The 21,454-nt window shown below is 43.7% G+C and overlaps 2 protein-coding genes across 4 annotated transcripts in view; one reads left to right on the top strand and one right to left on the bottom strand.

The window, feature by feature from the left end:
• NUP188 (nucleoporin 188) overlaps positions 1-19,069 on the bottom strand; it is a 41,534-nt gene extending 22,465 nt beyond the window's left edge. The window contains exons 1-12 of one of the 3 annotated variants that reach the window (XM_059658241.1): positions 18,974-19,069; positions 15,156-15,210; positions 13,344-13,417; positions 10,561-10,645; positions 9,697-9,777; positions 8,996-9,040; positions 7,909-8,001; positions 7,643-7,762; positions 6,796-7,007; positions 5,710-5,824; positions 4,642-4,842; positions 3,459-3,548 (exon numbers count right to left, since the gene is read on the bottom strand). In XM_059658241.1, the coding sequence (XP_059514224.1) occupies positions 3,459-3,548; positions 4,642-4,842; positions 5,710-5,824; positions 6,796-7,007; positions 7,643-7,762; positions 7,909-8,001; positions 8,996-9,040; positions 9,697-9,777; positions 10,561-10,645; positions 13,344-13,417; positions 15,156-15,210; positions 18,974-19,005 (1,203 nt within the window). In that variant the 5' untranslated portion in view covers positions 19,006-19,069. Of the gene's footprint in view, positions 1-3,458; positions 3,549-4,641; positions 4,843-5,709; positions 5,825-6,795; positions 7,008-7,642; positions 7,763-7,908; positions 8,002-8,995; positions 9,041-9,696; positions 9,778-10,560; positions 10,646-12,508; positions 12,564-13,343; positions 13,418-15,155; positions 15,211-18,973 lie in introns of those variants that run through there. The other 2 variants (XM_059658242.1, XM_059658243.1) reach the window with 2 other exon arrangements.
• DOLK (dolichol kinase) lies at positions 18,713-21,189 on the top strand. Its single transcript, XM_059658251.1, has one exon. It carries the CDS (start codon positions 19,420-19,422, stop codon positions 21,034-21,036), a length of 1,617 nt encoding a protein of 538 aa, XP_059514234.1. The 5' UTR covers positions 18,713-19,419; the 3' UTR covers positions 21,037-21,189.
• Positions 21,190-21,454: the final 265 nt, after the last annotated feature.

Below are 21,454 nucleotides of genomic sequence, written 5' to 3'. Positions count from 1 at the left end.
CCTGGTCAGGGCACATGCCCGGGTTGTGGGCTCGATCCCCAGTGGGGGATGTGCAGGAGGCAGCCAATCAATGATTCTCTCTCATCATTGATGTTTCTGTCTCTCTCCCTCTCTGAAATCAACAAAAACATATTTCAGTCCTAGCCAGTTTTGCTCAGTGGATAGATCGTCACCTGTGAACTGAAGGGTCCCAGGTTCAATTCCGGTCAAGGTCACATACCTAGATTGCAGGATCCTCCTGGCCTACACCCTGGTCAGGGCCCCTGCAGGAGGCAACCAATCCATGTGTTTCTCTCAACCCTGACCAGTTTGGATCAGTGGATAGAGAGTCGGCCTGCGGACTGAAGGGTCCAGGGTTTGATTCCAGTCAGGGGCATGTATATTGGCTGAGGGCACATCCCCAGTAGGGGGTGTGCAGGAGGCAGCTGATCTATGTTCTCTCTCATTGATGTTTCTAACTCTCTATCTCTCTCCCTTCCTCTCTGTAAAAAATCAATAAAATATATATTTTTAAATCAATGTGTTTCTCTCACATTAATATTTCTGTCTTTCCCTCTCTCTTCCATTCTAAAATCAATGGAAAAATATCCTCAGGTCAGGACTTAAATATATATATAAAATACACACCAATAATACCTCATTTAGTATGTCAAAAAGAACTCTGGGTTTAAAACGTAAGATTACGGCCCATCTAGGGTATATATAATATCTGTTGTATGCTGTTAGGCAAATTCTCTGAACTTCAAATTCTTTATCTGTAAAATGGTGACAATATTCTCTGCTTCACAGTATTGTCGTAAGGATTAAATGAGAATGTACAGGGAAGTGAACTGCATATTTTCAAATGCCCTGTAAATGTGAGCTATAACTAGGATCAGCTAAACTTCTAGAGAACAAGAATAATGCCTTTGAATTTTGTTTGTTTATCCTCACCCAAGGATATTTTTCCCATTGATTTTTAGCAGAGTGGAAGGGATGGAGAGAGATAGAGAGAGAAGAGAAACATCGATGTCAGAGACACATCAATTTGTTGCCTCCTGCATGCACCACAACCAGGGCGAACATGGAGCCTGCAACCAACGTATGTGGCCTTGACTGGATCAAACCCAGGACCCTTCAGTCCAAGGGTCGATGCTCTAACCTGAGCGAAACTGGATAGGGATAGATGGATGGATGGATTGATTGATTGATTATTTATTTATTTATTTATTTACCCTCAGCACCTAGCACAGGGTTTGGCACACACTGGGAATCTAATCAAATCCTACAAAAAAAATTTTTTGCACTGACTGGGTAACTCAGTTTGTTAGAATGTCATCCTGATATGCTAAGGTTGCAGGTTCAGTCTCCAGCCAGAGCATATATAAGAATCGACCAATGAATACATAAGTGGAATAAAAATCAATGTCTCTCTCCCTCCCTCCCCCTTCCTTTTTTTTTTTTTTAATATATTTTATTGATTTTTTACAGAGAGGAAGGGAGAGGGATAGAGAGTTAGAAACATTGATGAGAGAGAAACATCGACCAGCTGCCTCCTGCACACCCCCTACTGGGGATGTGCACGCAACCTAGGTACACGCCCTTGACCGGAATCGAACCTGGGACCTTTCAGTCAGCAGGCCGACGCTCTATCCACTGAGCCAAACCGGTTAGGGCCCCCTTCCTTCTCTTAAAAAAAATCAATAAAATACATTTTTTAAAAATCCAAGTACTAGGTATCTTGCAATCCTAGTATGTTAATACCAATCCCCCAGGGGTATAAAAGAATCCAAATGTGACCAGAATTTTGGAAAAGATGCAAACCTTGTTCTAAGCCTCACAGCGGTTCTCAACCTGTGGGTCGCGAACAATGAAAATACATTCTACATATCAGATTATTTACATTACGATTCATAACAGTAGCAAAATTACAGTTATGAAGTAGCAACGAAAATAATTTTATGGTTGGGGGTCACCACAACATGAGAAACTGTATTAAAGGGTCGCGGCATTAGGAAGGTTGAGAACCACTGCCTAGAGCTTTGGAAATTGATTCTTTCAATTAACATCAAATGTTTTTCTCTCCAATGATAAAACACTTTCATCAAATTAATTAATTTCTTTAATTTCCATAACAAGTCCCTAGTTATTAAAAATGAATACAATGACTTCGCCATAAAAACCTACTTCAAGACTCGTTGGAGAAATGGCAGATTCCAGGTGTGGGGCAGGAATCATGTAAGACAATCCTGCAACAGTTGTCAGGCCAGAAAGCAACAGAGCTATTAAAATATGTGAAACAGATCCAGAAGCTAATCTAAAAAAGTTTTTACTGACCAAAGATGGGCCAATTTGAGCATAAGAATAATAACTCCAATGGATTAATTAAAACAAAGCTAATGTGTTTATCATGAGTTCACACTGATATGTAAAAATTTAAAACCCTCATTGACCACCTTTGGAGAATGCTAGGGAAAAAGGAAATACAGGAAAAGCAGAGTATCAAATAGTTAGAGCAAAAAAAATCTTAAGCTGAGGTATAACTGACATACATTACATTAGTTTCAGGTGTACATAATAATTCACTATTTGCATACACTGTGAAACCAATTTCTTTTTTATAACAATGTCCCAACCACTAAACACAAGAGGAAAGACAGAATTAGGGCAGTGCCGTTTTGTAAACCCTAGAGAACTAATGGAACTAGACAATGATGTGGCTTGTGGCTACCATGGCGGACCACACAATTCCAGACTAAAAGAAATTTGACAGTTTTATCAACTAATAATGTGTAGACCTTGCTTATTTAGATTCTTTTCCAAACAAACTTATGACAAATTTATGAGATTTATAAGATAATTAGAAATTTGATTCCTGATTTGATATATATATTGTTTTTAGATATAATGATTGTGAAGGTTTACTAAAATATTCATGAAATGAAATGATGTCTGAATTTGCTTCAAAATAATCAAGAAGGGCAGGGGCGAAAATGAATATATCAGCTGTGAAACTGGTGATGGGATCAGGACGGTTCATTATACAATTTTTTCTACTTTAGTATAAGTTTGAAATGTTTCTTTTTAAAAAAAAAAAATACTGCAAAAGAATATTTATTAGCACCCACAGATGTTTAGGATAGATGCACTAGAGTAAAAAAAAATGAGATTACCAAATAGTTTATACATTGTGATTCCATTTCTAGAGAAGAATTATTCTGTTTTTACATATGTAAGCAGAAAATATTTTGAAGGAAACCCAATAAAATGTTGGTAGGATTACACTTGTTTCTTTTTATCGGCACCTTCTGATTTCTGTATCATTAATATGTATCATGTATATAATACAATGAGTGAAAACAAATAGCAATACACCTGAGATATATGGGTGTGTGTTTTATCAGCTCCAAAGTGACATCTTGGGGATATGATTGCTAAGCTGGGCAGTGCAGACAGCCTCACAAAAGCCAGACACTGACCTGCTGATTGCCCAGTGTGTGTAGCTCCAGCGAGGTCAGCACGAAAGAAAGGAGTCCATAGACACACATGCATGCGGTGCTGGTGGTGCACTGTAATGGCAAAGGAGTCAGTGAATAATCTGAATAACTCAACTCTTTCCCAGATTCAGCATAATCCTATCACATGAATATAGTCCCTGTGAAAAAATGGGAAGGGAAACTGAGGCTTCATAATTTTCCTAATTTAGTCCCAAGATCAGGAAGACAAGGAAGATAAAGCAGGAACCAAAAATATTACAAGACCCCAGCCGGTGTGGCTTAGTGGTTGAACATTGATTGACCCATAAACCAAGAGGCTGCTAGTTCCATTCCCGGTCAGGGCATATGCCTGGATTTCGGGCTCAATCCCCAGTAGGGGGTGTGCAGGAGGCAGCCAACTGATGATTCTCTCATCGATGTGTCTATCTCTCTATCCCTCTCCCTTCCTCTTTCTAAAATCGATAAAAAACATATTTCTAAAAAATATTATAAGAAAAAGATCAAAAGAGAATCATTTTCAAAATGATCAAAGTTTCCATGGGGAAGAAAATCACATCTGGTCTACAAAAAGGATAGCTTGTATGTGCTAATATGAACTCTGCAGCTGCCTGAACTGTCACCAAGATAAATCAAACAGTGCCAACAAGTGGGGCCCGTTGGCTGAGGTTTCATTTTAGCATGTCCAAACAAGTTGACTAAACAGTGCCATACAAATTAAGCCTCAACACAAGACTCAAGAGAATTTCTAGTTCATCCTGTTATAAATGAATAAGTAAGCACCCCAAAAAGATTTCTCCTGTCAATATGGCCAAAGCTATCGTCTGGGAGATAAACTATACTGGCAAAAAGTCAGACATAGTGGGTTCAAACTATATCCGCCACTAAGTGGCAATTATTCCTGTGGGCAAATTTTCTCTCCCTGAATGTCAATTTCCTAACGCAAAAAAAAACCAGAATGCTAATCCATAGTGCAAAAAAGTGATACAAAGATGAAATAAGATAATGTACCAGAAAGTGATGAGCACAGTGTCTATGAAGGTCAGTTATAATAATATCATCATTATCTACATCATTACTACAATTATTATTATCATGATTCACTAATAAGCTTCCGCCCTGCTCTTTGCCCATTCTCAAGTTCAAATACCAATAGCCTGAGTCTCACATCATTTCCCCCACTAGACAGTGAGCGAAGTAGTCGGGTCAAGTACTGAAATACATTCAGTTGGATGGCTGTGCCACCTATCTTCCGGACAACACTGCTTGTCTCTTCTGGATTCAGGGTGTGGCGAAGGAGAGCCCAGGCCAAAAGCACCGGGGCATGATGTGGAATGTCCCCAAAGGTCAACATCAAACGGTCCATATCCTAATGAAAAAGGAAAACATCTGTGTCAATAAACAGAAAGAATCAGGACCCTTCCACAAGATCTTTCATTACGCATAATTAAAGTCTTCTATTCATCCACAGAGGGCCCTGTCTCATTCTGGTATTTTACTCTTCCCAAACCCCCAGCCACCTCACTAACAGACCCCTCAAGTACTCTCCCCTTTACCCATACTTTTTTTTCCTTCTGATTTTTAGCAGTCTTAACCTAAGATTATAAAATACATGCTCAAATAGAGACTCTCCAAATTTCCCGATCCTTCTTGAACTTTCTCTGCTTTCTCCTCATTTTCTATCTTTCTAACCATCCCATCTCAAAAGTTCTTCCCCTTTCCTCTTCTTGCACAGGCTCCATATATACCAGTGATGGCGAACCTATGACACACGTGTCAGAGGTGACACGCAAACTCATTTTTTTGGTTGATTTTTCTTTGTTAAATGGCATTTAAATATATAAAATAAATATCAAAAATGTAAATCTTTGTTTTACTATGGTTGCAAATATCAAAAAATTTCTATATGTGACACGGCACCAGAGTTAAGTTAGGGTTTTTCAAAATGCTGACACCCCGAGCTCAAAAGGTTCACCATCACTAATATATACAGACCACCTCCCAAAGGTTCTATCCTTGGGTGTCTTTTGTCCTTATATCCTCTCCCTGAGTGACTCTACTCACCCTCACAGATTCCACTATCACCTCTGTGCAAATAATTGACAAATCCAATCAACTTAACAATGCAGAACCTCAAATTCCACAGTAAGAAAAATTTTATGTAAGAGTATAGTTGAGTGGTCAAAAACATACTACTATGAAAGGTCTGAACAAAGGCCAGAGGCTGCTCAGTTACCTGGCAAATAAGCCCATCCTGGGCAAACTGGTGCAGCTCTCTTCTGTCATCCAAAGCACACTTGAGCAATGACTCAATATCCATGCCTTCCACCAGGATAAGGGCACTAAAGTAGCTAGAAAGGAAAACAGTATCATGGTGTCAGGAATGCTACTCTAACCTCGTTGGAAAATAGGTGAGATCTTAAGACACTTCAATATCAAAGAAATTATGATTGAGTTATGTTACATTCTTTCTCACACTAAATCTTATAAATCCAGTATGTATTTTATACTTCCAACATATCCCAATTTGACCAGCCACATTTTAAATGCTCAACAGTCAGCCGAAACCGGTTTGGCTCAGTGGATAGAGCGTCGGCCTGCGGACTGAAAGGTCCCAGGTTCGATTCCGGTCAAGGGCATGTACCTGGGTTGCAGGCACATTCCCAGTGGGGGATGTGCAGGAGGCGGCTGATCAATGTTTCTCTCTCATCGATGTTTCTGACTCTCTATCTCTCTCCCTTCCTCTCTGTAAAAAATCAATAAAAATATTAAAAAATAAATAAATAAAAAAAAAATGCTCAACAGTCATACATGGCTTATGCCTACCAAAGCATAGATCAAGTCCTGGAGGTTTCTACAGCCACCAATTACATCTGACCTTGATAAACTCTCTGACTGCTCAAATGTGTATCTTTGTCCACAGAGGGAACAGACCTCTAAATGTAAATATATCCATTGCCATAAAATTCAAAGTCCATAAACGGATCTCAAAGAGGCAGGAAACAAATCTGCCTTATTTTTCATGGTCTCAGCGTTTGCACAATGTCTGGCCTGCAATAGGTGCTCAACAAATATTTTGTTGAATGGATGAACCTCTTCGGTGAAGACAGTAAGTAAACTAATAGAATGCCATACTTCCTTTGAGAGACCATGTCCTCTCAATCCCAGTCTTTACTCCCTATCTGACCTGGAACATGGTAGCACCCAGCTATTTCCCCACCCATTAAGTGAAAAGTACTCCTCTCCTCGCCCATTCACAGAATCACTATAATATCAATGAAACACTGTACAAGTTCTATGACCTCCATTAATTCAGACTTACCCAATCCGATCCACAAAAGGATCCATGGTCTCATCCACCAGGTGCCTGTTGGTCTGCCTACTACCAAATCCTTGCTCTTTAAACAGCTTGGTTAATACCAATAGGTCACTAGGTGCCATCTCAAAGTATGCATAATAAAGGAAGATAATTTCTAGCAGCATGGACTGTTCCCGAAGGCACTGGACAAACCAGCGAGACACCTGACGCTCAGTCTGCACAACCAATGAAGAAAAAAATGGGAGAGAAATAAAGTCAGATTTACAAACATATTTAAATTTGCAAAGTTATTTTTACTAGGTAATACATGTATAGTAGTCCCCCTTACCCGTGGGGGATACATTCCAAGACCCTCAGTGGATGCCTGAAACCATGGATGGTATTGAACCCTATATATACTATGTTTTTTCCTTGAGAAATTTATGCTTTTGTTGTTATTGTAAATGGGCCCTTTTCTTCTATTAAATATTTAAAATATCTATTGTGTTTTGGTTGAATTGTTTTAATAAACACATATCATTGTCAAAACAAAAGGTTATAACAATAACATTAGTAATCTATAAATGCAGATTGGCTTTAGATCTAGGATAAAATAATCAGACTAGTGTCACACACTAAATAATGATAATAAAGAAGGCAAATCTTAAGTTTAGAGTTCCATTAATCATTAAGAGAATATTTTAGGTAAGAGAGAAAGTAAATGTTTTATCCATATGACATATTTAAATTTTTCGGAAGACTGATAACTTAGGTTTTAAGTTAACAAATGAATAAATAATTGAACTTGGAGTCTATGAGAAAGAGTACACAATTCTCCTAAGAGTTATAAGAGGGTCCAGTAAACACATACCATGAGGCTTCCATGTGTCTCCCACGTTGGTGCTTCAGTTCTATAAAGCTCTTCAAACTGCTGTCTGTATTTTGTAACCAGCTCCTTCTCCAATTTATCAACACAGTCTGCATATTCAACCTTTAAAAAAAAATCCAAAACAGGGTAACTTATACCTAAAGTAAAAGTTATGTATTCAAATAAATATGAGTGTGAATAATATAAAATTATTTAAAAGAGTTGAATTTTACAGGGTAAAGAGAACCAAGAAGACAAAATGGGCTTACCCTATAGGGATGTCTTTCATCTTGGAAATAAGTGAGAAGGTGTAAGACACAACGAAGAATACACATTCTTTCTTCATAATAATAATCTGCAATCTGGGAAAAATATTCAAAATCAGTTACTCACAATTGCACGGGATACTCAATTGTAAATTTACTGATAAAGAGATCACTTAAAGATGTGCACTGAAAAGTTCAATTTATAATCAATCACAGCCCTATATAATCAATCACAGCCCTGGCCAGTGTGGCTCAGTTAGTTGAATGTCATTCCATGCACCAAGAGGTCGCCAGTTCTATTCCTGGTCAGGGTACATGGCCAGGTTGCAGACTCGATCCCCAAGTAGGGGGCATACAGGAGGCAGCCAATCAATCTTTCTTTCTCATTGATTTTCTCCCTCTCTCTCTCCCTCTCCCTTATTCTCTCTAAAATCAATAAAAACATATTTTTTAAAAATAAAATAAAACCAATCACAGAAATGGAAACAGTATTAGGCCAAAAAGAAAGCAAAAGACCTTCATGAATGGGATACAGGTAAAGTCATGCAAGATAAAAGCAATTACTTAATAATATAAACAAATTTTTCTAGCAGTTAGAGTATTCAAGTAATACACAATACTATAAACTGACAGCCAAATATATGAAAGCAAATATAAAAACACCACTGATGTATGTCCCAATTCCTTTTAACTAATGTACTTAGTTCTCACTAAATACCAAATAGGAAACTACTTCAGAAATCATGATAAAATTCCATTTTAAAATCAGATCCTGGGTGAGAAGGTTGCTTTGGGAGGAAGGGGGAGTTAAAGAAATACAAATTAATCCTGTTGCATTTAGATCTAGAGAAAAAATATCCATTAACCAGTTCTCACCCCCAATGACTGAAGAATCTCCTTTGGAAAAAGAGCTCGGCTGGTTCCAGTGGATTAAAAACCTCTTGTTTCACAAAACAAGTAATAAGCTTCCTCATTAGGACCTCAATGCTTACCCAACAAGAGTTAAAAGTCAGCAATGCTCAGGAAAACAAGATCAAGGAACTGGTACCCAATTTTACATAGAAGAACGGAAATGGTGACTACTACTGACCTTCAGGATTAAGGCCTGGCTCTGCCTCTCATCTTGCAGTACCACCTGGAGGAAAAAAGAAAAGCCAGGAAGCCACCTTATTAGCAATACTAAATTCACACACAAAAAAAGTAAACATGTTCACCTCACCCTTCAATATTATAATTGCCCATTCATTTCTGCATTTTACCCAACTATATATTCAAGTCTGTGCTCAAATCCCTGCCCCCCTCCTCTGGCTTTAGTTTCCTCATATATATAACTAGAGGCCCGGTGCACAAATTCGTGCACAGGCGGAGTCTAGCCCACCCCCATCGGGGCTGTTCGGGCAGGCCAGCTGAGGGGAGAGGCCATGGAAGGTTGGCTGGCCGGCCCCGCCCCCTGGTCAAACTCTGGGTGGAGGGGACAATTGGCATATTAGCTTTTTCTTATATAGGATGAGAAACCGGACAGGCTAAATGTTGTTCTAGGTCCATTTCAGCTCTGATATCCTGAGACTCTGATGAACATGTCAGTATTTGACCTCTCCCCACCTTCAAGTCTGAGCACCGACCTCAGCTTAAGCATCTGTTTTTTTAGGTCTTTAAACAGTCTTTCCTGAAAGTGGCTTTATTTGATTACCTACCTCTGTTGCAAGGAACTGGTACCAAAACCTTAAATTATCTAAAACTAACAAGGAAAAGGATAAAGGCAAGAGAATGGAGCTGAACATAACCACAAACCTTTAGTAAGTCCCGAGTACCTCTGTAATCCTCTTGAAGGTAACACTGGAGTAACTGTACACTCTGTTCTTCGTCAAGACCCTGAAACACAGAGGTCATAAGTGGGGAACAGTCACCTCAGCTCAGAAATCATGTATCGGATGCAAAGCATTCTAAAGATTTGTCCTCTGGAATGAACACAGAACTTGAATAAACAAAAATCCTTTTAAAGATTTCATACAACATAACAATTTTAACTGAAATAGGAGAAAAAAGGATCAAGTCACAGGCACGTAATTTATGTGACAAATGTACATGCCAGAAACAGCTGCACTCATTCATCAAGCACATTAATACAGCAGCAGACATTCTCTGGGTTTCTAAAATTAAAAGGAAACAGCTACATATTTAAATACAGTCTAGTCCAGTGGTCGGCAAACTCATTAGTCAACAGAGCCAAATATCAACAGTACAACAATTGAAATTTCTTTTGAGAGCCAAATTTTTTAAACTTAAACTATATAGGTAGGTACATTGTTATTAACTTAATTAGGGTACTCCTACGGCTTAGGAAGAGCCACATTCAAGGGGCCAAAGAGCCGCATGTGGCTCGCGAGCCGCAGTTTGCCGACCACGGGTCTAGTCAATTTAAAGAACATCACGTGTATGCTGAAGAAAACACTATGATATATAGTATATGGGCCAGGCAACTGTATTTGTGGCTCAATGTCAGAAGAGTTGCAATCTAAATATTTTTAAAACACAGTATTCAATTTAATCTCCAAAACTGAAGTAAACTGAATTTCCACTAATAATCACTAACAATAAAACCATGCACATCCATACCCCAGGTAATAAATTGAGCCAATGCTAACTTTTACTCACCAAAAACTTGCTGATTCGTAAACCCAGTTCCTTCAGTGGTGAAGGTACATCTTTTTTAGCTTTCACTTTTTCAGCTGAATTTGGACTATGAAAAGAACAATGAATCATTTCCTCATTCTCAGTAACCCTCTGGGAGTTAAAATAAAAATACTTCAAGATATTTTTACTACAGACCTATTTTTGCCCTTTAGGTGACTACAAAATACACACACACACACAAGTTCATAGCTACAGACTTTATAACACAGAACTATTTATGCCTAGGTAATAAATATAGTTTAGGTCTGTTACAAATGATAGCTATAACAATATTATTTATAAATGAGAGTTACATTAATTATTTTTTATCCTTACAACTACTCTGAAAGGTAAATATTACTATCCCCATTTTACAAATGGAATTACCAACACTCAGAAAAAAACTTACCAAAAATCCCACAGCTAATAAAAAGTTGAGGTGAAATTTAAGAGCCGGTGTTAGTATATATACATATATTACCTAGCTCTGTCCACTGAGAAGGCCTAGAAGCTATGACACCCCACCCCATGCCCATTGCAGCAGCAGGCACACCCAGCATCCAGATCTTGGTTTCCAATACCATTCTCTAATAAAAGGTGCCAGGAATCCTTGGTGAAATGGTTGATCTAGAGCTGGGGTGGAGAAAATACTAGGTGAACCTGGAGCATCTTGTAATGCCAGAAAGCAAAGAAAATACTCAGGAAACAAAAGGAGGGCACAGCCCTAACTGGTTTGGCTCAGTGGACAGAGCGTCAGCCTGCGGACTAAAGGGTCCCAGGTTCGATTTCGGTCAAGGGCATGTACCTTGGTTGCGGGCATATCCCCAGTAGGGGGTGTGTAGGAGGCAGCTGATCAGTGTTTCTCTCTCATCGATGATTCTAATTCTCTATCCCTCTCCCCTCCTCTCTGTAACAAAAATCAATAAAATATATTTTTTTTTTCAAAAGGAGGGCACATGTCAAAAGGTCACAGAGGCCAACCTAAAAAAACTTCCATTGGCCAAAGCTGGAACAGGTATAAACAAGTATAAACTAAATATATCACGAGTTCCTAGTGATATAAATGAATAAACAGACAAATAGACAAATAAGTAAATAGGGGGAAAAGTCCAAATAATATACATAGGTACTACTCCCTTTAGAAGGTGAAGTTTAATTCCACTATACCCCTACCTTGAGAGTGGCTATATTTAGTGACTCGCTTCTAAAAAATAGAGGACGGAGAGAGAAAAAAGTGACTTTACAGAGGAGAAACTTGGCAAATGCTACCTTAGCCAAGGGAGCAAAGTTAACATCACCAGTGATTTCACATGGATAACTCTTTCAATACGTATCCTCTATTATGATGTGGTAAGAATGGTACTTTACCCTTCTGAATTCTTCTCCAAAACCCACAACCCAATCTAATAATAGGAAAAACATCAAACAAATCCAAATTGAGGGCATTTTATAAAATATTTGATCAGTCCTCCTCCAAACTATTCAGGTCATGAAAATCAAAAAAAGACTGAGATACGTCAAACTAATTGCTTAGAAGACATGACAGGTGAATGAAATGTGGTACCCTGCATTGATCCTACAACAGAAAGAAGACATTAAAGAAAAAATTTCGGGGTGTTAAATTCAAATAAAGCCAACAGTTAAAAAAAAAAAAAAATTCTGTTAAACTTCAACTCCCATGCTACCAGAAAGGGAACTTTTGTCTTTAAAAAAAAAAAAAGAAACTAATGCCCTAAATATCTAGTCTGTGAACTAAAGCATGTTGTTGTTGGATTTTTATAGAGACTCTCACATTTCACAGAAAATCCACAACACAAAGGCTAGTATAAAGTTAAACAATAAGTTCTGAAAGAGGCAACATAGAATGATGGTTAAGAACACAGACACTGGAGTAAGACTGCCAGGTTTGAATCCTGGTTCTACCACTTACTAGCTGTGTGACCTTGGGCAAGTTACTTAACCTCTTTGTGCCTCAGTTTCCCCATCTGTAAAATGGAAACAATAATAAAAGTACCTAAATGTGATAATATAGTGATTATCTTTTTTTAAGTTCATATACTTTAGATACATAGTAAAGTATTTACAGATAAAATAACTGTAATGATGTCTGTGAGAGTTACTTCAAAATAATTATGGGGGAAGGATTAACAGATGAACAACAAAAAAAAGTTCTTCACTAACCTAAGAGAATGAAGGTGGAAAGTGAAGATGGAATAAAATCAACAGATGTTCAGAAGCAGAAGGGAAGTGGCTTGGGAACTACAATGCATAACACAGTGAGATCTGGACTAGGAATTAAGGTGAAAGAGTCTAGTCCTTCCTACAGGTATAGTCTTTTCTTCTGTTTTAACTACTTTATTTTATTTTTCCACTTCCCAGTAAAAAAACAAAAAACAACTTACATTCACCTCCAAAATAAAAATTGTTCGCTGCTATATTCCAGCATATGGTGCTGACAGTGCCTCACACAATTCGGACCAAAATATATATTTGAATACTTAATTGAAAATTTAATAAATCCTCATCCCCAGACACTAGTTATATAACTGGATTCAACAATACTGCATTTTTAAAAGGAATTTCCCTTCCTTTATAAAGACAGGTTTCCACTGGTTTCCTTTAAAGAGACAATTTGGTTTCTACTGGTAACCAAACTGTATTCTCTCTGATCTACCCAACCCAGCAATACCATTCATGAAAATGGTTTCACCTATACCAGCTTCTTCAGGGGAATTACTCTAAGCAGATGCTTATGATAGCCATACCTGGGAGGTTTATAGTATGAAAGTCCTTCTAATAGCCGCTGCCAATGTTTATTCAGTTCTGCCTCAATCTGATTCTGGAAAAGAACAAGGAAATAATACAAATGCAATTTTAATCAGACTTCAGGATCACAGTGATGATTACATATTCCTTTCAGTCTTTTTAATATGCGTTCTTGCCCAGCTGGAGTGGCTCAGTGGTTGAGCACCGACCTATGAACCAGGCGGTCACGGTTGGATTCCCATTCAGGGCACAAGCCTGGGTTGCAGGTTCTATCCCCAGTAGGGAGTGTGCAGAAAGCAGCCGATTGATGATTCTCTCTCATCAAGTGTTTCTGTCTCTCTCTCTCCCTCTCCCTTCCTCTCTCTGAAATCAATAAAAACACATTAAAAATTTATTTTGAAAATAAAAAAAAAGTGTTCTTCCCCACAGTTGAAATCATTTTGAATAGAGAATTTTATAGCCTTTTCTTTGCTTAACATTCTAACATAAATGATTTCACCTTATTATGAAAATCTTGATAAACGTTCTTAAGTGATTGCATATTTTATTAAGTGGCTAGATCATAATTTATTTACCATTCTTCTAATGTTAGATACACTTAAGCTGACTGTAATTCCTTATTAATATAAATAATGCTCTGGTTAAGAGCTCTGTGCACAAAACCTTTTCAGGATTTTTTTCTTTTAAAAGATAATCCTTGCCCTAGCCAGCGTGCCCAGTGGTTGGAGCATCAGACTATGCACCAAAGGGCCGTGGGTTCGATTCCGTCAAGGGCACGCACCTGGGTTGCAGGTTTGCTCCCTGCCCCTAGTTGGAGTGTGTGCAGGAGGCAACCAGTCGATATGTTTCTCTCACATGAGTGTTTCTCTCTGTGTCTTTCTCCCCTCTCCCTCCTTCCCTTCCACTCTCTCTGGAAAGCAATGGAAAAAATATCCTCAGGTGAGGATAACAACAACAAAAAAAATGATGCAGTCCTAGAAGTGGAATTATGAGATGAAGGCATATCAAAAAATGTTAAGGCTCTAAAAAAGGTGTTATCGTTCCTTTTATTAATTACAATAAAAACAACAATAGTAATAATTGAATGTCGTCTTAACAGTTTACCATCACAGGGCCAGAACACTAGAGGATCAATATGAAGAACTGTCCTTTATTGATTATATACTTGAAAATGTCCTAGAAACCACAGCCTCTCTGACCTAAGGAGCTATCTAAATGGAAAAGGGAGAAAAGGCAAGTAAAGTATGAGACAGAAAAAGCCTGAGAATCTTTTTTTTTTTTTAAATATATTTTATTGATTTTTTACAGAGAGGAAGGGAGAGAAATAGAGAGTTAGAAACATCGATGAGAGAGAAACATCGATCAGCTGCCTCCTGCACATCTCCTACTGGGGATGTGCCCGCAACCCAGGTACATGCCCTTGACCGGAATCGAACCTGGGACCCTTCGGTCCGCAAGCCGATGCTCTATCCACTGAGCCAAACCGGTTTCGGCAGAAAAAGCCTGAGAATCTTTTTAGCCTGAGGTAGCAGGACAGTATTTATACCCTGACCCTGAGCAGCCAATCAAGCAGCACTGTTATCTTTTCAGAAAAGGAACCACTAAGGAACAAAGAAAGGTACAGATTTAGAAAACTTTCAGCAGCGAGACTATAAGACACACTACGTTCCAGCAGAAAAAAATATATATAAAGTTTTAGAATTTCAAAAAGGTGTTTACTTCCTACTTCAAAGAGAAGGCATTTTTTTTAAAAAAAACAATATAAACTGCACAAAGATCCATAGAATCCACTCAAGAACACCACCACTTACCAGTTCTCTCAGAGCTGACCTTCCAAGAAGAATTGTCCACAGTTCTCTGCTGCTCCTGAAAAAGGACAGAAAGCAGACTGAACTAAGCTATCTCACAGCTATTTTATCTATTCTCTAAAGCAAAAAGCTCAATGAACAAAAACAACTTGTTAAAATTTTGGACAGTAATCCTATTATATTCGTAGAAGTTTGATGTTCAAAATAAAAATTAAAAAACTAAAATATAGCCCCAGCTGGTTTGGCTCAGTGGATAGAGCGTCAGCCTGTGGACTGAAGGGTCCCAGGTTGGATTCCGGGCAAGAACACAGGTCCTGGTTGCAGGCTCAATCCCCAGTAAGGGGCATGCAAGAGGCAGCCGATCAATGATTTTCTATCATCATTGATGTTTCTATCTCTCCCTCTCCCTTCCTCTCTGAAATCAATACAAATATTTTTTTTAAAGAAAATTAGTATTTGATCATAACAAGAATCAACATTTATTAAGCAGTTGTAATTGTCAGGCACTGAACCCCTTGTCTTATTGAATATGGACAACTTATGAGGCAGATACTGTTATTATCCCCATTATTTCATCCAAAACTAAGGTTTAAGAGTGGTTTAGTAAGTTGCCTAACATCACAAAGCCAATATATAATGGAGCCAGAGCCTGAACCCAGGTTTGCACAACTCCAGAGTTGACTCATTACATTACACTGCTTCAAGGTGCACCAAAGAATCCATCCTACAAGCAAAGACCGAGGTGAAGCTTTCTGTTCTACCGTGGCATACCATACCCATAATACAGTGGCTGGCACACAGGAGAGGCTCAAAAATACATGCTGACGAATGACTATCAAAGGAGGAGAAGTCCCTTTTAGACCTATAATCTAATTGGAAGAGGAAAATTAGAAAAAACAAGTATCTGCTGAAGTGCCAAGAGAAGGCAGAATAAAAGAGAAAATGGTAGTTTAACAGGAAGGGAATCCTCGTGGAAATGAATGTTACTGGCTCCTCAATTCCTACACATTTACTGGTCTAGGAATAATGGGAATAAATCTAGAACTTCATGATGCTCATACACTTCGTACTGGGATTGACAAAGGATGTTAGGCACACATTACACTATCAGCAAGTAATGAAGAGCTAAATCCTAACAAACACTCCAAAGGAATATAATCTTCTAAGACAAAAAGAGTCAGAGGAGAGAAAGATCACTGGGAACTGAGCCAACGCCTAGTGAAAGACTTCACCTCAAATAGGGACTTGAAGGTTTAAGCAGGGTGACTCTCAGGACACAAGACATGGCTGGAACTGTGACGTCCAAGCCAAAGACTCAGGGAAGCATCTTCCATATATATTTTCATAAATACAATATGTGCTATCATGTCATATTTATTTACAGAAATATATTTGAGCTAAGTATTTGTAGGAGAAACTAAGGAACCGAAATCAAATAACTTGCCTGAAGGGTAAAGTTAAAATTTTATTGACTTCCAGGCCAATGTTCTAGCAGACACCACGGAACTCCATTCCGAAATGAGCCGGAGCCCACGGAAACGGGACATTCTCTTCCTGAGAGAGGTCCCGGTCCCTGGAAAACTGGGTGAACGCTGCTGGGGGGTTAGGAATAATAATCTCTACAGCTGCGCCTTTAGGTGGAAAGCTGAGACACAGCCCACCCACTGGGGAGCTCTTTTTTAATAAATATATTTTATTGACTTTTTACAGCGAGGAAGGGAGAGGGATAGAGAGTTAGAAACATCGATGAGAGAGAAACATCGATCAGCTGCCTCCTGCACACCCCTCACCGGGGATGTGCCCGCAACCCAGGTACATGCCCTTGACCGGAATCAAACCCAGGACCCTTCAGTCCGCAGGCCGACGCTCTATCCACTGAGCCAAACCGGCCAGGGCTGAGGAGCTCTTTTGAGAAAGTTATTTCCACATGAAGACAATAAACAAAAGTGGTCACTGCTTGCCTGGCCTGCCTTTCTCAGTGGTTAGAGCATTGTCGGGGCACCAAAGGGTCCAGAGTTCGATTCCTGGTCAAGGGCATGTACCTGGCGTGCAGGTCGGGGCGCATGCAGGGGGCAACCAAGCAATGTTTGTCCTCGCCCCCTTCCCTTCCACTCTCTAAAAAAAAAAAAAAAAAAAGGGAAAAATATCCTCAGGTGAGCATTAACAACAAACAAGAAAGTGGTCCCTGCCCACGGAAACTCCGACTCCACAGAGGAGGTTCATCTCTTTTGCTTGATTTAGGCAGAAAGCTTTCACACCACTATCTTTTTTAGCACATTCCGTCGTCTATAAACACATTAACTGAAGAACACGGGAGATACCCAAAACCGCCAATATTCAAAGGGAATTTCTGCCAAACCCCGACCGAGCTTCCCGGAGCCGGGCTGCTCTGGGAGTGTCCCCTGTCCGACTCCGGCCACCCACATGGCCAGGCACTGGCTTCCGGCGCTCAGGCCACCGCGGGGCTGTCCAGAGGACTCACACCCGGGGAGACACCAGCTGGCCGTCCGCAGGCGCCGGGGCGGGAGAGTAAAGGGTTTTGGTGGCGATGCGATCCGCAGCCTGGCACGCAGACCGGTGCTGCAGGGTAGCCCGCCGCCGCCACGGCCCGGCCCGCGCGCACAAGCTGGAAGGACGGTCTCCTGAGCCGGCCGCCAGCAGAGCGGCGTCTCCAGCCCGTGGGTCATTCCTTCCGCCTTCGGGTACGAGTCCAGCAGGGCTGCCGGGACGACCAAAGCATTGTCCACGCAGACCCACGCGGCTCTCCCATTCCAGAGCGCGCCTCGCCCTGCAGGAGCTCAACGGCTCCCGAGCGCCGCAGTGACCACGACGCTGCCGGTGGCTAAGAGCGGGCGGGAAGCAGCGGAGGAGGGCAGAGCCCACGGTCCGCACGGCCCCAGCAGGCCCGGGGCCGGCCGGTGCGGGAGGCGGGTCAGAGGGGATGGTCGGTCCGCAAGACGGACCACAGGTACCGAGAGCCTGGCGCCTGCGCTCCTGGGGGTTAAGGACACCGCGGGCAAGAGGAAGGCAGGGACAGCGCTGGCCAGGGCGGGCGGGCGGGCGCACGGAGGCCTGCACGCTGCACCGCGGGGACCGGGCGGGAGCCCCCACGTTCCCCACGGGCCGGTCCAGAGCGGGATGTGAGTCAGCGGTCAGTCAGCAGCGCCTCCCGGAGCGGCGGGGGCTCGGAGCGCACGGAACGCGCCTCCCGCAAGAACGGTTTCTTTTCCCGGTTCCATCTTCCCGACCCAGAGCCCAGCGCGGTGCCTGGCACCTCGTGGGGGAGCTGGGCTGGTCGGCCGACGGGACCGCCGCCGGAGAACGTGACCGGACGGATGAATGGAAGGCTGCGCGGGGAGAGACGGCGGTAACGGCAGGGGTGGCGCGGCGCCACGCGAGGCACCGGGGAACCGGGGAGCGTCGCCAGGGTCGCGAACGGGGGCTGCCCCGGGCGACCGCGAAGCGCCCCGTCGCGCCTCGGAGGAGCGTCACGCCGGACGAGGAAGCGCGGCGGGGAGGTAGAGGGGGCCGAGGGACGCGCCCTTGGGGAGAGGGAAGGAAGGGAGAGGGGTGGGAGAGGAGCCCGGGGGCCGGCGCCGAGGGGAGGGCTGAGGCACCGGCCCCTCCTCGGAGAAGTCGCCTCAGGTCCCCGCGCGCGGGGACCGTTTGGACGTGACCGCCTCCCGCCTCGGCGCCCGCTCACCTGGCCGGGCTTCGCCCCGCTAGCGCCGCCACATCCCGCTCCCTACGCCCGCCCCGTTTCCACTCGGCCTCGAGCCCACGCCTCATAGCCGCCCCGGCCGAATCGGCCCGCTCCGTACCTCACACACAGCTCGCCGGCGGCAGCCGCCATCTTCGCGCGCCCGCGCGCGCGTCCGCCCCGCCCCCAAGCGCCGTGCCCACGTGACCGCTCGCCTCCCAACGGGCGCGTGGACGGGGCTTTGCGTCACGTGACGGCGGGGCGGAGCCAAGATGGCGACTCCGAGGGAGGTTAAGATCGCGCGGCCAAGGCACGGGAGGCTGTGATGAAGGCAGCGGAGTGGCAGCTTCTGCGCAGTAGGTGGGCGATGGTGGCGGGGGACCGGGCACCAGCCCCCAGGCGTCAGCGGGCGCCCGACAGTGGAGCTTGCGCCCTCGCGGCTGGAGAACGAAGAGAGAAGGTGCCGGCCGCGTGAAGCTGCGGCTCTCCGCCTGGCAGGGCTTGAGGGGCTCAAAGTCCAAGGCGTCGCTAGTCACCCCGGTGTGTCCGGGTCCCCGGTCTAGAGACATGACCCGACAGCGCGCCCCGCGGGCCCCGGGGCCGGGAGCGCCTCTGAGCGGGTCGGTGCTGGCCGAGGCGGCGGTGGTGTTCGCCGTGGTGCTGAGCATTCACGCGGCGGTGATGGACCGGTACTCGTGGTGCGCCGTGGCCCTCGCCGTGCAGGCCTTCTACGTCCAGTACAAGTGGGACCGGCTGCTCCAGCAGGGGAGCGCCGTCTTCCAGTTCCGAATGTCCGCCAACAGCGGCCTGCTGCCCGCGGCGATGGTCATGCCTTTGCTCGGACTGGTCATGAAGGAACGCTGCCAGGCCGCCGGGAACCCCTACTTCGAGCGCTTTGGCATCGTGGTGGCGGCCACCGGCATGGCCGTGGCCCTCTTCTCGTCGGTGCTGGCCCTGGGCATCACTCGCCCGGTGCCCACCAACACGTGCGTCGTCGCGGGCTTGGCCGGCTGCGTCATCACGTATATCATGAAGCACTCGCTGCGGGTGGGCGAGGTCATCGAGGTCCTGGAGGTCCTGTTGATCTTCGTCTACCTCAACATGATCCTGCTGTACCTGCTCCCCCGCTGCTTCACCCCGGGGGAGGCGCTGCTGGTGTTGGGGGGCATCAGCTTCCTGCTCAACCAGCTCATCAAGCGCTCCCTGACCCTGGTGGAAAGCCAGGGCGACCCGGTGGACTTCCTCCTGCTGGTGGCAGTGACGGGGATGGTCCTCATGGGCATCATCTTCAGCGCCCTCTTTGTCTTCATGGACTCGGGGACCTGGGCCTCCTCCATCTTCTTCCACCTGATGACCTGTGTGCTGGGCCTCGGCGTGGCCCTGCCCTGGCTCTATCGGCTCATCCGGAGGAACCCCCTGTTCTGGCTTTTTGAATTCCTCTTCCAGACGGAAACCCGCCTCTACCTCCTAGCCTACTGGTCTCTGCTGGCCACCTTGGCCTGCCTGGTGGTCGTGTGCCAGAATGCCAAGCGGTCATCTTCCGAATCCAAGAAGCACCAGGCCTCCACCATTACCCGGAAATACTTCCACTTCATTGTGGTAGCCACCTACGTCCCAGGTATCATCTTTGACCGACCACTGCTCCACGTGGCCGCCACTGTGTGTCTGGCAGTCTTCATCTTTCTAGAGTATGTGCGCTATTTCCGCATCCGGCCCCTGGGCCACACTCTGCGCAGCCTCCTCTCCCTCTTCCTGGATGAACGGGACAGCGGACCGCTCATCCTGACACACATCTACCTGCTCCTGGGCATGTCTCTTCCCATTTGGCTGGTCCCCAGGCCCTGTACACAGAAGGGTAGCCTGGGAGGAGCGAGAGCCCTGGTCCCCTATGCCGGCGTCCTGGCTGTGGGTGTGGGTGACACTGTGGCCTCCATCTTTGGCAGCACCATGGGGGAAATCCACTGGCCCGGAACCAAAAAGACTTTCGAGGGGACCATGACATCTATATTTGCCCAGATCATTTCTGTAGCGCTCATCTTAATCTTTGACAGTGAAGTGGACATAAACCACAGTTATGCTTGGATTTTGGGGTCCATCAGCACAGTGTCCCTCCTAGAAGCATACACTACGCAGATAGACAATCTCCTTTTGCCTCTCTATCTCCTGATATTGCTGATGGCCTAGCTGTTGTGCAGCAGCGATGAAGGAAATAGGGACATGGAGAGAACAAATGGTCCCCACAGCGGCCAGCCACTTGGGCATAAAGAAGCAAGGGGTGAGAAGCAGATTTGATTTTTCAGTTGATTCAGATTCAAAATAAAAATTAAAGCTCTCCTGATTTTAGTGTTGCTGATATTATAAAGCAAAAAGACAGCCCAGCTGGTGCAGTTCAGTGGTTGAGCGTCGACCTATGAACCAGGAGGTCACAGTTTGATTCCCGGTCAGGGCACATGCCCAGGTTGTGGACTTGATCCCCAGTGGGGGGTGTGCAGGAGGCAGCTGATCAATGATTCTCTATCATCATAGATATTTCTCTCTCTCTTGAAATCAAAATATATTTTAAAAAAACTTAAAGGATGGTGCAACAACTCAACTTGAGTGT

Source organism: Myotis daubentonii, chromosome 11, assembly GCF_963259705.1.
Source record: "Myotis daubentonii chromosome 11, mMyoDau2.1, whole genome shotgun sequence".
Lineage (NCBI taxonomy): Eukaryota > Metazoa > Chordata > Mammalia > Chiroptera > Vespertilionidae > Myotis > Myotis daubentonii.
The sequence above is the reverse complement of the archived record's forward strand: the minus strand, read 5'-3'. Positions and strand labels throughout refer to the sequence as shown.